The sequence below is a fragment of the Necator americanus genome, chromosome IV (assembly GCF_031761385.1).
Source record: "Necator americanus strain Aroian chromosome IV, whole genome shotgun sequence".
Lineage (NCBI taxonomy): Eukaryota > Metazoa > Nematoda > Chromadorea > Rhabditida > Ancylostomatidae > Necator > Necator americanus.
In genome coordinates this window covers 18,275,699-18,293,154 of record NC_087374.1, presented here as the reverse complement: position 1 = coordinate 18,293,154, position 17,456 = coordinate 18,275,699, and the positions used below count along the sequence as shown (strand labels likewise).

The window sequence follows — 17,456 nt, the reverse complement described above, 5'->3', positions numbered from 1 at the left end:
AATTTCAAGCAGAAATTTCAACTCTTTAGATCGTACGGCGAAACTGTGGGACTTGCAAACCGGAAGTGAAGTGAGGACTCTTGGTGTTCACCCAAATAATGTCCATGCTGTACGCTTTATACCCAATTCACAGCTGGCCATATCTGTATCTATGTATCAGGTGCGTTGTCCTAAAAATTAAAAATTTGCCTGAACTCTAATTTATGAGGTGAGGACATTTTTCTTCTTGCGACTGCATTTCAAGTACTAGGAGTGCTCAGAGTGGATTTCTCTCTAATCACTAAATGGAAGCCTAGAAATTTCGCTATCCTATGTATCCTTCATTTTTTCTAAGACCTACTCAGAGAAGATAGGGCATATTTCTTCTTGTTCTTAGAAGATTTCTTGAATGAGTAATCGATATTCGGCAGTTTCGATTTCTCATTCGACAAACACTAGTTTTTTTGCTGTCCATTTTAGTTGACACACATAATTAGTTTCGGCTGCAACTATTCGTTAGCTTTTTTTTCACAGATTCGAGTATGGGACTTGAGGACACAAGATTGTTTAAGGGTATTGCAGTCGAGCGGGCAAGTAAACGACGGTGAGATTCCAGCGCCAGTTTCTAAGCGGCTAGAAAACTATGAAATGTTTTGTAGGCGACGGGGGACCCGCTGGTTCGCGTCAAAATACCGTACCCTTCCTTGAGACCGTAGTGAATGCTGCCGAGGTCGATCCATCTGGCCGTCTGCTCTTCACTTCCTTTGGTGGTGATGTTCGAATTTGGAACTTGGAGAAGTGGGCATCGTTCGGAAGATTGATAGGGGCCGTTAATAGTCCGCGGTAATTTAAGCTTCATCTTCTTGTGAAGTTTCTTTTCATCACCTTATTGGTTTAGATCAGAAGTGTCATGCCTAGCCGTGTCTGAAGGAGCAGATGGTCTGCCACAAATATTCACGGGCTCTCGAGATCATTATGTAAAAATGTTCCAAACAAGTGTTGGAGGTTCGCGGTTTCGATCTTATTTATGTACCCTTACTCAACATCACAGGAAATGCTCAATTTTAATATCACTACGAAGACACATTGAGTTGTTTTTCATACGTTATTTTGAAGGTGAAGGCGTATACGAGGCCATGGTTGACTTCACACCTCCTCACTATGATAATGTTACGTGCGTAGTTCCCTTCGGTGGCTATGTGCTCTCTGCAAGCAAAGACAAGGTAAATCCATCCAGGATCTGAGATAATTTTCTTTGAAAATTCCAAGGGATTTCTTTTCCACTCCAGAACATCATGAAGTTTGCGCTTACCGACTACAAGAGAGATCATTTGGAACTGAATGCACACAATAGCTTCATTCAAGGAATGTGCTTAATTGGAGTGAGTTACTGGAATCAGATTCCAAGTTTCTCGGAGTTTGCGATTAAAAGTTTCTTCTCCAGGAACACACAGAAAGACCTTTGCTTTGTTCTGTTTGTAAGGAAGGTACAATGAAGTTCTGGGATATTACAACTACGCGACGATTTAAGATTGTGGAGGAGGTTAATTTCGGCTTTACTCGTTCCGTATTACAAATATAATTTTTGAACACTTTTCTTTGCACCAGCTATTCTTCGTCCTCGCTCCCCTTTTGCATTCAGCCTTATCAGAGCATAAACTGGGTAATTATGTGATTCCTCTTTGTATTTGATGTACTGTATTACGTTTCTTATGACCAGCGGCAAAAGGTGGCACAAAATTGTGGTAACCCAGGATTTTTCTCGAAGCTGTCGGGACTGATATTTGTCACAAGCTTTAAATTGCACATCACTTTTTTCTCACTAAGGAATCAGTTCATATCACTCATCCATGAAAAAGCAGATAACCGCCGGATATTACACTCGTAACGTGAAAATTTTCTAAGTACGGAGATTAAGGTCATATTTAACCATTTTATAGATGCCGAAAGCACACAGCGAAGCCATTAACTCGGTTTGCTCAAACAGAGGTATGGTATTTACAGCGTCCAGGTCAGTTCTCTTGACTTACTCTCTTTTATGAGTGATTTCATCAATGTATCTCTCTACATTCACTTAGCGATCAAACAATTGGTTTTTGGAAGCTCAGCGTTCAGGAGTAGGAAATGAACACGAAGTTGGCTCATATTTTGTTGATCAGTAATTTTGTTGTCATATCCTTTACTTGTACATATTAGTTGTTATCAATAAGGTAACACCGGAGAAGTGCTGCTGCACTTTTTGGTCCGTATGTCACATTTTCACTGGATGTGTCCATACCATGTTGATGTAAGCAAGCACTTTCATGAACCAGTGTCTAACAATTTCCAATGGGCCTTTATTTGTGTTTGGTTGTTGCACTATTTCACTTGTCATTGAGCAACTAATTCACTTCTGATTCGATAACTGAACTAAACTGTGATTTGAATACGACCGCTATGCGAAATCAAATTGTTTTGCTTATTGTTACTTTACTACTAGCCCGATGACCTGCTGTTATATATAGTCCTTATTCGATCATACCTAGTATGAGCTTATGAAAGGTTGTCTTGTGATAGTGAAATGTTAATATATGAAATTTTAAAGAATTAAGGAAGAATAAAACGGTTGTTCTCTTGTGTACCCTCACGAGCAGGACCAGGCACCGTAGACAAATCCGGCGAACTTCGCCTTATCATCCGAAGGAATGTAAGAGAAGAACAAGAAAAACAAGAAAAAAAAAACAGACTTCAGACTTTCTGTGGTGTTCGCTTCGCTTCCCTTCACTGATCAACGAAAATCAAAATTAGTGCCTTTTTCCGTGAAATTAGACTTGTGTATCTCTAACAACCTTTCTTCATCTTTTTTATTATAAATAAAGGCAAAAGATTCCATAGTTTTCTTTCTAACCTCGTCAGTTCTACATTTGGAGAACATTCAAACCTCACATTTAAGCACTCCTTGGATGTAATGTAGACACAATTTTAAAGTATTACTCGAAATTTGGGTTTTCCTTCTGTTTCTACCTAAGAGTTATCAATGAATGATGTTTTAGCACAAAATGAAGTGAAAGATATCATCCTACTGATAAAGATAACGTTCTACGTCAGATCATGTAAACTGTTCGCTACTATTTAAGCAACCGTTTGCATGCGTGTTTCCACTTTCTCAGGAAGTAATGTTACCAACTTGTGGCAAACGTGCAAGGAATTACACGGGCGAAGGAGTCATAAAGTGGAAAACAACGCACCCAGTGGGCACGACTATGAAATGTCCCATTTACCTTTTGCACACTGTTAGCATGTACACTGTTGTTAGCATGCACACTGTTAGTTATTGCGCAGTTATTATGCAAGTTATTGTACAACCATTTCGATGCCGCGGGACCCATCGCACCCCATATTATAACTATAGATGCGATAGTCGGAGCCGGTGCTCTGACCCCCTTCACTTTTGAACGGTTGGAGAAGGGACATGCTTCACTTTTAAACGGTCGGCGAAATTACCCCCTTCACTTTTGGGTGGTTTGCGAAATTATCCCTTCACTTGAGCTGCACCCCATGAGCTAAACCCCCTTCACCTGGGGAGGGTCCGGCTTCTCCCTATCGCACCTATGATTATAACTATCTGGTGCCGGCACATCAGTCCGACGCCGGTGGACCCGTCGCAACCCCTTCTACAGGTATGTGGGGCCGGCGCACCAATCCGACGCCGGTAGATCAGTGGCACCCCATTTTATAGCTTTCTGGCTTCTTGACTCTCACACTCACATCACACTCACACTCACACTCACACTCACACTCACACACACACACACACACACACACACACACACACACACACACACACACACACACACACACACACACACACACACACACACACACACACACACACACACACACACACACACACACACACACACACACACACACACACACACACACACACACACACACACACACACACACACACACACACACACACACACACACGTACACACACACACATACACACATATATATACACACATACACACATACACACATACACACACACACGTGACAGAATAAGTCCGTTATTATATATTTATGATCATGATATAATCAAACTCTCTTCACATTCAAAGTTAAGCCTTATGCTTTTCAAAGAAAGTAGACGAATGAAACCTGCCAACAAAAATTAGCTTTCTGAACACTAAAACCTGACTGAAGTTTTATTTCATTTTGGTCATTTCATCAGTTTTCAACTATCCGCTTAGTCTAAAAGTGTTACGGTTGGCGTATCAAAGAAATATATGGGAGTGAAATGGTGCACAAAGACAAAAGAATTAATGGGAACCTCTGGTTTCCGATGGAAGCTGCTCAAAAAACGTAGAAAAAGTAGAAATCTAAACGATTGAGGCACTTCGATTCTGGTGATCACCTTGATCACCTTGACTCCCGTTGATCTTCGAACTGGTCGAGCGGGTGTCAGTAATTCTTCCATTTGTCCCGACCGCGTGCCAGAGTAGCCCAGTGGTTCCTCCTTTCGCGTGGGCCACGAAGAGCATCATATTTTTCTTTGAAGGACTTCATGAAGAAATCTGACCATCAGGTTGGCGGTCTTCCTGTAGTGCGCTTATTATCGGGGGGAACCCAGTCGCTCACGGCTCTGGTCCAACGGTAGTCGTTAAAGCGCATCGCATGTCCGGCCCACCTTATTTTATTTTCCTTGGCAAACGCTGCGGCGTCTCTAATCTTCGATCGCTGACGTAGGAGAGAACTTCGAATCCCGTCCCTCACTTGCGTGAAACGGGATACTCCTAGCATCACTCTCTCAATTGCGCGTTCAATGACGCTCACGTTTTCTTCCTGCTAGCGAAATGCACAGGTTTGCGAAGCACAGGTCAAAGAAGGAAGTACGGTGGTGTTGAAGAGGTGAGCACGGAGCCGGGTGTTCCTGGTCTTCTTCACTACATCCTCGATGCTCTTGTACGCTCCCCAAGCCGCTCGTCTTCTCCTGCCCGGCTCGGAGGTCAGGTCATTCATCATGTTCAGTTCCCGACCCAGATAAACGTAGCTGGTGCATTCGGATATGTTCGTTCCGTTGAGCGTGAATGGGGCATCCGAGACCCATCCGTTGCGCATGAACATCGTCTTTTGCAGATTCAGCTGAAGACTGACGCATCCACATGTTTCGTCGAATTCGGTCAGCATTCGTTCCGCTTGGCTGATGCTGGATGCTATCAGTACGATGTCATCAGCAAAGCGCAAATGGTGTAGCTGCCAACCATCAACCTTCACTCCCATGTCGTCCCATTCCAACTTTCGCGTTGCATTCTCGAGGGTGGCTGTGAATATTTTGGGTGAAATTGTATCACTCTGTCAGACCCTCTTCACGTCAATGACGATATTCTTGTAGAATGGCGAAGTTCCGGTCGTGAAGCTACTGTACAACTCTCGAAGTACCTTTATGTACTGAGTAGGGACGCTTTGGTTGTCCAAGGCTTCCACGACCGCTTCCGTCTCAACTGTCGAAGGCCTTCTTCAAGTCCATGAAGGTGAGACAGAGCGGCATCTTGTACTCTCGTGATACCTCGATGAGTTTCGAAGCAGTGTGAATGTTGTCAATCGTGCTGAATCCTTCTCGAAACCCTGCTTGCTCGCATGGCTGTCCTTCATCCAAGACTTTTTCAATCCTATTAAGGATCACTCTTGTAAAGAGCTTGTACATGACGGACAGTAAGCAGATTGGACGATAGTTGCCGATGTCATGTGGATCTCCCTTTTTATACAACAACACGGTCTTGCTGCTCTTCCACTGTTTAGGAACCTTGCATTCCGACAGGTAACGTGTAAAGAGTACTGGCGGAAGGTTCTTCAGGTGTTCTGGTCTTATTCTGTCGGGACTGGGTGCCGTACGATTTCTTACTGACATGATAGCATATCCTATTTCGGAGAACCTCTGGAATGACATGTCCGTCTTCTCTCAGATGGTAAGTAGGCAAGTGGACATGGCTGTCGAAGAGATCAGAGTAGAAGTCGTAGATGATTTTCTCCATTCCCCTTCTCAATGCAGTGGTTGTTCCCTTCGTGTTCCGGAGAGCAGTCATTCTCGTCTTGCAACTGGCGAAGTCTCGACGGGCATAGCGGATGCTTTTCCCCGTCTCTGCAGCTTCAGCCAGCACTTTCACCCTTCTCTCCTTAAGGTCTTCCTTTATCACCTGCTTGCAAACTCTCGCGAGCTCGGACGTGAGTTCTTGGCTCCCTGCGGCTCGTGCTGCTCCACGCTGGCATATCAGCTCAAGAGTTTCAAGAGACAGGCGTCTCTTGATGGTTTTAAAACTCTCAGCCTTCTTCGTGCAGTCGTGAAGGTGTTCAACGAGACGGTCATATTCCTCGTCGATGTTGTCCATTGCGGAATCTTCCCAAAAGCCGGCTAGCGTAGCGAAGAGATCCCAGTTGATGATAGTCCTGGGATTTCTCTCTCTGAACTTGGCGGCTTTCTCTTCTCTCCTTGTGAAGGGAAATCTTCCTCGGAGGAGGCGATGGTCTGATCCCGTATAGAACTTTGGCACAACAGCGACGTCCGTCAAGCAGAACCTTTTATTGACGATGATGTGGTCTATTTCATTGCGGTACCCTTCACCGGGTGACTCCCACGTCCAGCGTAGAGAGGAGGGCTTCTGGAATTGCGAGTTCCCACGGTCTTACTCGTTATGATGAACTCGGAGAGCCTCTCCCTGGTCATTCTATCGTAGGCCCTGGGTCCCGATGTTAAGTTCTTGGGCCAACTTTAGCTTTGAAATTATGATCTTGTAGAAGGCATGATCTTCTTGGCAGAACTTCTCCAACCCCATATAGAAAGCTTCGACTTTTTCTTCTTGGTAGCTTGATGTTGGAGCGTAACCGACGAAGATAATCAAAGCTGGTGTTGGACCACATCTTCTCATCCACAGACGTCCGCTTCGGGTCGTAAGTTTTTCGAAAGAGTCGATGTTCTTTGCCGTACTCATGTTGACGAGGACGCCGACTCCACCAACACCTCTACTGTCGCATGTTCCTAAGAACAGTTCTTCCCCAGTTTCATATACGGCGTTGAGAGGGTGGCGTCGTCTCGTCTCGGTCAGTCCGATGACGTCGTACTTGATCTTCTTGGCTTGCATCATCAGATCTTCGATGGCCGCTTCCGATGCGGGCGCACGTGCGTTATAAGTACATCATCCTAGTCCTTTTCCGTTTCGGTAGCGTATATGACTCTTGCATCCCCACCCTTCCTGGCGCTACCGCACCAGGCTTTCCTCCGGAATCAGGAGACTCTTTTCCATTGCTGTGACATGTATAAAAATTTTAAAACTCATGGGCAGGTTGCAAGCCCCCATGAGTCCTCCAAACCGCCTCCTTTGCACCTCCCAGTCGCTTGATTGCAGGCTTTTGGCCGGACCGACGTGCGAGATACAAGGATGTCATGAGTCAATCCTGGCTCAGCAGAAACAGGACGTCCATCCCCTGAATCCACCCGCGTCTCTGCGCAACGTAGCCTCGCGTTTCTACTGCGCGTAGGGGAACAAAAAGGGTTCAAATAAAAAAGAGCCTAATATGTATGAATGGATCTTTACGTGAACACTGGTTATATGTCTGAAATGAATGAGTGATTGATCCTAATTAAAAAAGGTTAGCTTTGAGCGCGCTACCACAAAAGTTCGTCCAGTTGATGTCAGATCAGTGTTTTTGCAATCACAGCCGGGCCTCTTTCCGACCAAAAATGCATATGTTCGCAAATATTTCCAATTTTACATATTATATTGCAAAACTTCAGCGGGTTACTCACTTGTTCAGAAGAACCGGCTCTGCAGGCAAATCTTATCTCCTATCGAAAAATGTTTTCAGCAACAAAAAAAAACTTTGAAGGAAGTCTAGTCAAAGAGTAATCCTTAAAGAGTTGAAGAAGTTCAGGTGCTAACGTGTTTTCTGTTGCTTTCACTCATATTTTTGGCTGAGGTAACATTCGCATGGCAGCAGTTTCCATATCATCTTATATCAGAAAGCGTGGTTATTATTGTGATTATAAATTCAAGCCAAATATAAGGTGTGAGGTAGGAGCATTCCTGTCACTTTGGTAGCCTAGAATCTTGTATGGTCACAATGACCAGTAATATTACTAAAGCGTCTACCAGTGGCGTAAACGACAGCATATCCACCTCGACTTCGAATGCAGTGAAGAATTCCAATGCACCCACATCAACTTCGAATTTATCCAAGTACTCTAACATACCTAATTCGAATTCGAATGCAGAGAGGAATTCCAACGTACCCACCACGAACTCGAATGGGGTGAAAAGCGAATCTGGGAATAACTGTTCAACATCCTCAGCACAGATTGTACGTGCATAGCTTTCTCGTTTATCTCATTTTCAATAAACCCGTCTCCCTAAACGGCATTTCTAGCAATTTCAATTGGAAAAATTGACGAAAGAGCAACTGTTATTAGCAATTGACGCCGAGCCAGAAGAAGATATACCACTCCCGAGCATTCAGCCGTCGCAGTCGGAGACGAAGATCGAAGTTAAGACACTGGTAAAGTATTTCGTGCATCATACATACATACATGCATACAAACATACATACATACATACATACATACATACATACATACATACATACATACATACATACATACATACATACATACATACATACAAACATACATACATACATACATACATACATACATACATACATACATACATACATACATACATACATACATACATACATACATACATACATACATACATACATACATACATACATACATACATACATACATACATACATACATACATACATACATACATACATACATACATACATACATACATACATACATACATACATACATACATACATACATACATACATACATACATACATACATACATACATACATACATACATACATACATACATACATACATACATACATACATACATACATACATACATACTACATACATACATACATACATACTACATACATACTACATACATACTACCTACTCATACATACTACATACATCTACATCTACATCTACATACATACATACATACATACATACATACATACATACATACATACATACATACATACATACATACATACATACATACATACATACATACATACATACATACATTGTCATAAGGAAAGAAGCACGACAGTTTCAGGTGAACTCAGCTGTAGTGAAAGCTTTCAATGAAGCTGAGAAGGCAAAGATGTCACAACGGAGGTAATCGAAGAGAGAATTATCGGGGAGAAGTAATCAGATTCAAATTCCAACGTATAGATTCAACATTATAGTCATGTGTATTTCTGCAAAAATGTTCATATTAATAGGCCATAAAAATGAACTTCTTAAAACTGCTGTATGAGAAAAGTTATCGAGAAGTTGTATCGAGAAAGAATTGGCCCTAGAATTGAACAGACTGAGTTAGTTACGGTAGTCTGCCCGGGAAAACGATGGAAATTTCGCGTTGCAGCTGACCCCGATGATGCCATTGGCTGCATCGGTTTCATTCTTGGTGCGTATGTGCCAGTGGACCGTTCTAGGTCCACGAAAACTTCCAGTCTTCAGGCATCGATAAACTGATACCACGCACGTTTAAAGTTGAAAGCAACGATTTGATAAGTCAGCGCCCTGTTAGTGAAGTCGAACGTATGGGTGGAATTGAAACCGATGTATAACCGCCTTCTTATTCTTTTTAACAAACTGAACGTCAAGCTAACCCCGGACATTCAGACTTCTTGTGAAGCTTGTTTCGCTCTCCTTCTCTGTTTCACAAAAATCTAAAGTAGAGTTGCTTTTTGAAAATTTGTGCTACACAATTTGACCTGTTAACGCCGAGCACGATTGATTGTGGGCGAGACAGTTGTGTACATCGCTGCGACTGAGTTTTAAAATGAACTCATAAACATTTCTAGAAGACATAATTGATTTTGAACTAGGGTAATTCTCCAACGGATACGTCTGAATAAGTTTCCTATAAACAAACTCTGTGGGAGGTAGCCGAAAGCATCCTACAAAAAGAGTCCGTCCTTCCCTTTGGATTACGGGCAACAACGGAAACAGCGCGAATGATGCTAGGAAAAGAAAACCACAGACTCTGTCACTATTTGTGCATTTATACTGAAGCAGTCTGAGCGTCCGGCTAAAGCCGGACCTCAGACTTTCTGTGGTTTCCTTTGCTCGCCGTTACTGTTCAATGATAATTAATAATAATGGCATTTTCTGCAAAGTAGGAATTGTGCTTTTCTAACAACGCCTTCTTCTTTCTTTTTTTTTAAATATAGGCAAAAGACTTCATGGTTTTCTTTCAATTCGCGTCATTTCTACATTTGAAGAATATTCAAACTTCAGCTCCAAACATTCCTTCGATCCCAACATAATTTAGACATAACTTGAAAGCATTATCCCAAGTACGGGTTTTCTCCATGTTTTCTCCCCAACAGCTATCACAGAATGATGTTTGAATGACGAATGAATAAAATGACGTGAACGACATCATTGTACTGATAAAGATAACGTTCAACGTAAGATCGTGTAAACTGTTTGCTACTATTTAAGCGGCCGGTTTTGTTCGCGTTTTCACTTTGTGAGGAAGGCATGTTATCAACCTGAGGCAAACCTGTAAGGAAATGCGGAGGAGTCATGGAAGTGAAGCCCAGCACGGGTAGCCGCATCGGGTATGAAACGGTAGCAACGAATCATTCACCTTTCGCAACAGGCACACGAAATTACTGCAAGATGCTATTGCACTATGACGTAGCAATCCCATCCCAACCCCATTTTTGGACCCGCGTCACCCCATTTTACTGCTTTGCGGCGACAGTGCACCAATCCGACGCCGCAGGACCCGTCGCACCCCTCTTTATAGCTATCTGGCGCCCGCGCCCCAATTCGACATCGGTGGATCCGTCGCACCCCCTTTTTGGAATTTCGTTTCACACACACACACCACCACCACCACCACCACCACACACACACACACACACACACACACACACACACACACACACACACACACACACACACACACACACACACACACACACACACACACACACACACACGCACGCACGCACGCACGCACGCACGCACACGCACACACACACACACGTGACAGATTAAGCCCGTTATTATATAGCATGATCATGATTTTTCGTTCTCCCTTGCCTAACTACTGCTTTGGATTTGCAACAGTTCCAGTTGTGCAAGAAAACAAAAGAGTTGCTGCTATAAACGATAGAGAAACAGGACAAATTCTGGCAAGTCCGCCTTGCCGTAATGCTTACGCGTGCGTGTGATCTGTATGCGCGGCTTGTAGAAATGTACCATATTTTATTTTATTTTATGCCTATGGGCTGGTTAAGCAGATTCTAATCCGTAGTTTTCAAAGCTTAAATAGTGTAAGACTGGGTCGTTTCACAAGAGATTCTGGTGGCGCGGTCTCACTGTAATCCATACTTAGGCATCATTTATAATATGCGCTACCTATCTTAAGGAGGCACCATATTTAACACTTTTGCTTTATTTCACCTCTGGATAGGTCAAGTTGGTCCAGCAGCGTGTATTTTCGATAGTTCGCGCAGTACACATAATTGATGCCTAATCGATACGGTGGGGGTGCGATCTAGGGATTTCTGTGCAACTACCCTGAACGTGTTATGTCCAATCTCAGGCTGAATCAACCATAACACTTTTAATAAGGCGGAACGAAAAAAGTCATAAGAATCAAAGTATCAATGCAACTTCATGCAAACCTGTGCGGATTTCTATTTACAAACAGAACAAGATTAAACTGCATTTACAATTTGTTGCAATTCAATGTAATTTACAAATACAAATTCTCCGATAAGGAAACTGCATAAGGTCTGAAACTAATCATATGTGAAAAGAAATCCTCTAAAATATTGCTTTAGCGCGCCCACTTACGCAAAGCAGAGCAGGGGGGAGGGGGCTGTCGTTAGGTACCCGCAGCCGATTATCTGCAGCCGAATAAGTGCCTGCAGAAGAGGCTGTAGGTAAGCCAGAGCAGGATATCTTAGGGTACCTGTGATCACTAAGTCACACCCATCCATCACCAAGTCTCAGAGGTCATGTGCCGTGTTTTTTTAATTTTGTTTTTATTGCAATAACGCAACAGAGTTGACTTTTGGGAAGGTTCAAAGAAGAAAATGGCAGCAATGTACCAACGTAGAAGATGAAGATGCTAAAAATGAAGGGAAAAAGTAGATGATATGTACAAAAACAAAACAGCATCAGAAGACATTAATGGAACTGAAAACGTTCCAAAATAAAAGTTACTTGTGATCACTAAGCCACACCCACCCATCACCACACCACTGAGGTCATGTGCCATGTTTGTATCACAATTACTTGGTAGAGTTTGCTTCTAGGAAGGCTCAAAGAACAAAAAGGCAACATAGCAACGTAGAAAGTGAAAAAAAAACGTAGAAAATGAAAAATGAAGCAAAACCTAGAAGATTTGTACAAGAACAAAGCAACATCAGAAAACAGAAATGAAGCTGAAAACGTTCCAAAATAAAACTTAGAAAGTGTAAAAGCGAGAAGTGGTCGTTGAAAGACATAGATCTGTGATTGAAAAAAACTGTGTGAAAGATAGATATAAATATATTTGTATTTATACAGAGTATTTAATGCACGTAAAATACTGCAATAGTTTGTAAAAGTTTCGATTTGTTTGCTTTGCACAAATAAAACACTATTATTTTCTATTTCTGGGATTTCGTGGGCAAGAGTTCGATCTCTATACGTAAGCAACACAGAATCTCTGGTATTGCTTCTGTACGGAGTACTGCACTGCAGATACAATACTAGAGATAGCGTGCTCCTGCGAGGGATGTTTCGCACCTCATTGAACGATGAGGTCTGAAAATGGACGATATGATGGGCAGGGCATAAGGCAAACGCAGCGCAACGCTGTGCTGACGCTACTAACTGCTGCGCATTGCAATCAACGATTGCTGTTGCCAGTCGTTTTCCCTAAGAATAGGTTCTCGCGGAGGCTGGGTACCTAACTATACGCAACCGGCAGAGCAGGCTAAGCGGAAGCCAGACCTGGACATTCTGGACTGTGCACAAGACGAGAGGAACGTGTGTGTTGTATGCCTTCGGATTTAGCCAGCACAAACCATCAAATTTGTTGGATTCAATGTCCAACATGCAGAGACTGAACTCGTGGGGGGCGGTCGTTAGGTACCCGCAGCCGATTATCTGCAGCCGGATAAGTGCCTGCAGAAGAGGCTGTCGGTAGGCCAGAGCAGGAATATATTAAGTTAGATGTGACCACTAAGCCACGCCCATCCATCACCAAGTCTCAGAGGTCATGTGCCCTGTTTTTTTTTATTTTGTTTTTATTGCAATAACGCAACAGAGTTGACTTCTGGGAAGGTTCAAAGAACAAAATGACAGCAATGTACGAACGTAGAAGATGAAAATGCTAAAAATGAAGGGAAAAAGTAGATGATTTGTAAAAAACAAAGCATCAGAAGACATTAATTGAAACTGAAAACGTTCCAAAATAAAAGTTCTAAGGTGTAAAAACAAGAACCTGGTCGTTGGAAGACGTAGATTTGTGACTTGAAACCTGTGAAATTGTGAAACTTGTGATTGTAACTTACAGAAGAAATAGACATATATTTGTATTTATACAGAGTATTTAATGCATTAGTGCATTGTATTAAGAACGAATAAAAAAAGAAAGAAAACAGAAATGAAGCTGAAAACGTTCCAAAATAAAACTTAGAAAGTGTAAAAGCGAGAAGTGGTCGTTGAAAGACATAGATCTGTGATTGAAAAAAACTGTGTGAAAGATAGATATAAATATATTTGTATTTATACAGAGTATTTAATGCACGTAAAATACTGCATTAGTTTGTAAAAATTTCGATTTTTTTGTTTTACACAAATAAAATACTATTATTTTCTATTTCTGGCATTTCGAGTGCAATCTTTCGATGTATCTCTATAAGTAAGCGATCGGTAGTCCGTACATAAGCAATACCAGAGATGGAATGCTCCTGCGGGGCATGTTTCGCACCTCATTAGACGATGAGGGCCGAAGATGGACGATGTGATGGGCGGGGCATAAGGCAAGCGCAGCGCAATTAACGATCGCCGTTGCCAGTCGTTTCTCTTAAGGATAGGCCCTCGCAGAGGTTGCGGGTACCTAACGGTATGCGCCACTGGACTTGTATCTAAACTTACACCCGGCTGCGGGAGGAGCCGCACCTTGGATCAATGCTAACGAGCCGCGAAATTCAAATTACTACAGCGAGTAACCACTTCCTCCGTTGTTTCAGAGAAATAAGGTTAGAGAAAGGTAGAAGATGACTGCTTTACGGTGGTTCACGTACTCCTACCATAAAACGAACGAGTAGAATATCACAATAAACCATAATCGAAGAAAGAAAGGAAGTATGATCTCTGAATTTCAAACTGAGTAAGGGATGAAACTACAATTTGGGACTTTGATCTTATCTTGCAGCTGAGAAAGATCGCCTCAGATAACTACGCAGCCTATATCTTTTTTCTCCCTCTGTCCAGTTTTCTTCTCGTTGTTCCACTTGTTTATGTACTGATCACTACCGTTTTTGCTTGATTTCGACAGTATAAGTATAAGTATTGACACAGTAGCTGAACACCCGCTTTTAGCCTCGCTGCTGTTTTAGCTTAAGTAACAGAGAATTGCGGTTGGAAAGTGGTAAAATTCAGTAACACGAGTAGGCGTACTATTGCACAGACGAAAAACGGAAATAAAACCAAATTTTAGGACTCAATCTTCAGAAAAGTATTCATTGTCGGCAAATTTAGCACGTTTACTTTTTATAAAAAGCGATAGGCCTAACTATGAATATGAATAGTTCGATTTCCCTTTCTGTCTCCTTAATAGGTTGAATAGTAGAAAAAAACTGCTATTCCGAAGAAAAATCTTGAAAGCGAACCTAAAGACCCTGAAAACAAAGTCGATTGAAAATATTCACGAGTTGAGACTTCAAGTAAAGTCTAAAAAGACTACCTAGGTTTTGCCTGGATCGCACCGGCTTTCTTTCGTACTTTTTCATTATCTCGCACAAATGTTGGAGCAACACAATCCAGAATGGAAAAAAGTGCCTTCTTCAGTGAGGAAGAGATACTGAAGAAGAGTCGTTAGTTTCATTTGAGAAATCTCCACTATCTTTTCTATGCGAATTGTGTTCCTTTAGCTTCAGTGTTCTTGTCATATATTAACGTGATATAAGTGGTAATTGTTATGCAGTACGGATTCTCCAACTAAGAGCAAAGTAAGCAACACAATTACATGCTGAGAAGTGAAGACAGAGTGAAAAAAAGAAAGTAAGATTAAGAAGAAAGAGTGAAAAAGCATGAAAAAAAAGAATGGATTCAAGAACACTGAGACACACGAAAATGAAACAAACATGAATGAAGTAAACGTGTGATACCAGGGATAAAACATGCTGCATAAATAAAAAAACAAAGAAGTTGGAACCGAAAGCCTTTCTGAGAAGGCAAAAAAAGCAAAACCTAGAAAAAGCACAAAAATACAACTTTAGAAGACGGAGAAACTGACAGAATAACCATAAAAAGCAAAACAATGGATTGACACAAAACAATAAGACAGAGAAACAATAAAAGTAGGACAGAGAAACAAGACAAGTAAGTAGGTGATACAAGAGATGAAAGGAAATGAAAATACAAATTAAATAAGGAGAGCAATCATAGGTGCGATAGCGAGAAGCCAGAACCTCCTCCGGTGAAGGTTTAGCTCATGGGGTGCAGTCAAGTGAAGGAGGTCCTTTCGCCAACCGTTCAAAAGTGAAGGGGGTTAGAGCACTGGTTCAGACTATCGCATTTATGAGAGCAATGTAAGAGCAAATGGAAAAACTTGAAGAAAACTGGACAGAGGAAGAGTAAAAGATGTTAGCTATGGAGTTCACTGAAGTGATCGTCTCTAGCTGCAAGATAAGGATCACAAACCCCAAATCCTATTTTCATCCTTTGGATTAAAGTTTACTGTGGTATTCTTTTCGTCTGTTTCATGGGAAGAGTTCGTAAAGCACCGTGAAGCACTCGTCTTCTAGGTTTTCCAAGGCTAATCTTCTGATGCAGCAGAGGAATTAGTTACTCACTGCACCGTTTTGAATTTCGCGGTGCGTTAGCATTGGTCCAAGGGGCGGAGTCTCCCGCAGCTGGGTGTAAGTTTAAACACGAGTGAAGACTGAATGCACGCCGAGTTTATAAGCAACAACGTGTACCCTCGCGACGAAGCAGAGTTGCAGAGAAGTGATGCATAGCAGGACAAAGATGAAGCCTTATTTATTTAATGTGTCAGTTCTGTAATTAAAGTTAAATGTGTACAAACTCAATAAATGGGAATTATTTATAAGTGTGATTTGATAACTCAACAGCAGAGATTGAGTACAATATGCTAACAAAGTCTAGGGCCTGAGGGAGGTATCAGATAGGAACTTCACAGTACACAGTACATCAAGCTTCCCCTCCAAAGCATCCAATTGTTCGCATTTTCATATACATGCGACAACAAAGGATTGCAGAAGGTACAGCAAAAGATGTGAAAAGAAGCGTAAAGAAGACGAAAAACGATGAAATTACCAAATTGGGTGTCATATCACGCATTGGAGGACATAACGTATTCTTGAGAAAAAAAAAACCCACAGAAAAGAAGGTTGTATGCAAACGTACGCAAAAAGCATGCAAGAGACTAATAAGCTAACAAATTAGCGAGAGAAACCACAAAAAATAAAACTCACTTGACAAGCAGAGGAAGATATGTACGAGATAGAAATCAAAATCAGAAAATATTATTTTATCATGCCGTAAGCGCCTGTGTGGTACGTGTAGCCATAGCTCCATATATGGCGTTGAGAGGGTGACTTCGTCTCATCTCGGTCTGTGGGATGACGGCGTGCTTAATCTTCCTGCCTTGCATGATCCGATCTTCGATGACCGCTTCGAATGCAAAGGTACGTGCGTTATATGTACAAATCGTCATCTTAGCCTTTTTTCGTTTAGATGACTCTTGCAAAACTATCCTTCCTGGCGCTACTGTGCAAAGCTTTCCTCCGGAATCAGGAGACTCTTTCTTGTTATTGTAACATGCGTAAAATTTTAAAACTCACGGGCAGGTTGCAAACCTCTACTCAAATAAGTTTTTAGGAGAACGTTGCGTTCTCGCGGAGTGGACAGATGGAGCTTATTTGTTGGAGGCAACTCGAAATCGCCTCCTTTGCACCTCTCATTCACTTGAATGCAGACTTTTGGCCTGACCAACGTGCGGTTTACAAGGATTTTATGACTCAATCCTGGCACAGCAGAAATAGGGAGTCCATCTCTTGAATCCACCTGCATCTCAGATCACGCACAAAGTCGCTTCTCGTCCGCGATTAGCCCCGTCCTCCCCAGCTGGGGACGCGCCAC

The 17,456-nt window shown here is 42.1% G+C and overlaps 6 protein-coding genes across 10 annotated transcripts in view; 2 read left to right on the top strand and 4 right to left on the bottom strand.

Moving 5' to 3' along the window:
• RB195_001788 (uncharacterized protein) overlaps positions 1-2,100 on the top strand; it is a gene marked incomplete at both ends in the record, with an annotated part of 59,417 nt that extends 57,317 nt beyond the window's left edge. For both annotated transcript variants that reach the window (XM_064198731.1, XM_064198729.1), the window contains 9 exons: positions 30-160; positions 514-583; positions 639-822; positions 878-984; positions 1,096-1,202; positions 1,269-1,361; positions 1,424-1,522; positions 1,920-1,990; positions 2,058-2,100. In XM_064198731.1, the coding sequence (XP_064054610.1) occupies positions 30-160; positions 514-583; positions 639-822; positions 878-984; positions 1,096-1,202; positions 1,269-1,361; positions 1,424-1,522; positions 1,920-1,990; positions 2,058-2,100 (905 nt within the window). The remainder of the gene's footprint in view (positions 1-29; positions 161-513; positions 584-638; positions 823-877; positions 985-1,095; positions 1,203-1,268; positions 1,362-1,423; positions 1,523-1,919; positions 1,991-2,057) is intronic.
• Positions 2,101-4,812: 2,712 nt separating this feature from the next.
• On the bottom strand, positions 4,813-5,247 carry RB195_001787 (uncharacterized protein; the record flags this gene model as incomplete). Its single annotated transcript, XM_064198728.1, has 1 exon — positions 4,813-5,247. The coding sequence occupies one exon, from the start codon at positions 5,245-5,247 to the stop codon at positions 4,813-4,815; it is 435 nt and encodes a 144-aa protein (XP_064054609.1).
• Positions 5,248-5,464: 217 nt separating this feature from the next.
• On the bottom strand, positions 5,465-7,106 carry RB195_001785 (uncharacterized protein; the record flags this gene model as incomplete). 2 transcript variants are annotated; one of them, XM_064198726.1, is made up of 3 exons in its annotated part: positions 5,465-5,902; positions 5,952-6,540; positions 6,733-7,106. In XM_064198726.1, the coding sequence occupies 3 exons, from the start codon at positions 7,104-7,106 to the stop codon at positions 5,465-5,467; spliced, it is 1,401 nt and encodes a 466-aa protein (XP_064054607.1). The 2 variants fall into 2 exon arrangements, with proteins under 2 accessions (XP_064054607.1, XP_013304048.2); XM_013448594.2 differs by lacking the exons at positions 5,465-5,902; positions 5,952-6,540 and having other exon boundaries at positions 6,690-7,106.
• Positions 5,763-6,353, bottom strand: RB195_001786 (uncharacterized protein; the record flags this gene model as incomplete). Its single annotated transcript, XM_064198727.1, has 1 exon — positions 5,763-6,353. One exon carries the CDS (start codon positions 6,351-6,353, stop codon positions 5,763-5,765), a length of 591 nt encoding a protein of 196 aa, XP_064054608.1.
• A 967-nt stretch (positions 7,107-8,073) lies between the features above and the next one.
• On the top strand, positions 8,074-9,682 carry RB195_001784 (uncharacterized protein; the record flags this gene model as incomplete). 2 transcript variants are annotated; one of them, XM_064198725.1, is made up of 5 exons in its annotated part: positions 8,083-8,319; positions 8,386-8,514; positions 9,166-9,227; positions 9,413-9,519; positions 9,573-9,682. In XM_064198725.1, 5 exons carry the CDS (start codon positions 8,083-8,085, stop codon positions 9,680-9,682), a joined length of 645 nt encoding a protein of 214 aa, XP_064054605.1. The 2 variants fall into 2 exon arrangements, with proteins under 2 accessions (XP_064054606.1, XP_064054605.1); XM_064198724.1 differs by lacking the exons at positions 9,413-9,519; positions 9,573-9,682 and having other exon boundaries at positions 8,074-8,319; positions 9,166-9,231.
• Positions 9,683-14,865: 5,183 nt separating this feature from the next.
• RB195_001783 (uncharacterized protein) lies at positions 14,866-16,732 on the bottom strand (the record flags this gene model as incomplete). Of its 2 annotated transcripts, none has more annotated exons than XM_064198722.1 (3): positions 14,866-14,971; positions 15,037-15,153; positions 16,695-16,732. In XM_064198722.1, 3 exons carry the CDS (start codon positions 16,730-16,732, stop codon positions 14,866-14,868), a joined length of 261 nt encoding a protein of 86 aa, XP_064054603.1. The 2 variants fall into 2 exon arrangements, with proteins under 2 accessions (XP_064054603.1, XP_064054604.1); XM_064198723.1 differs by having other exon boundaries at positions 16,722-16,732.
• Positions 16,733-17,456: the final 724 nt, after the last annotated feature.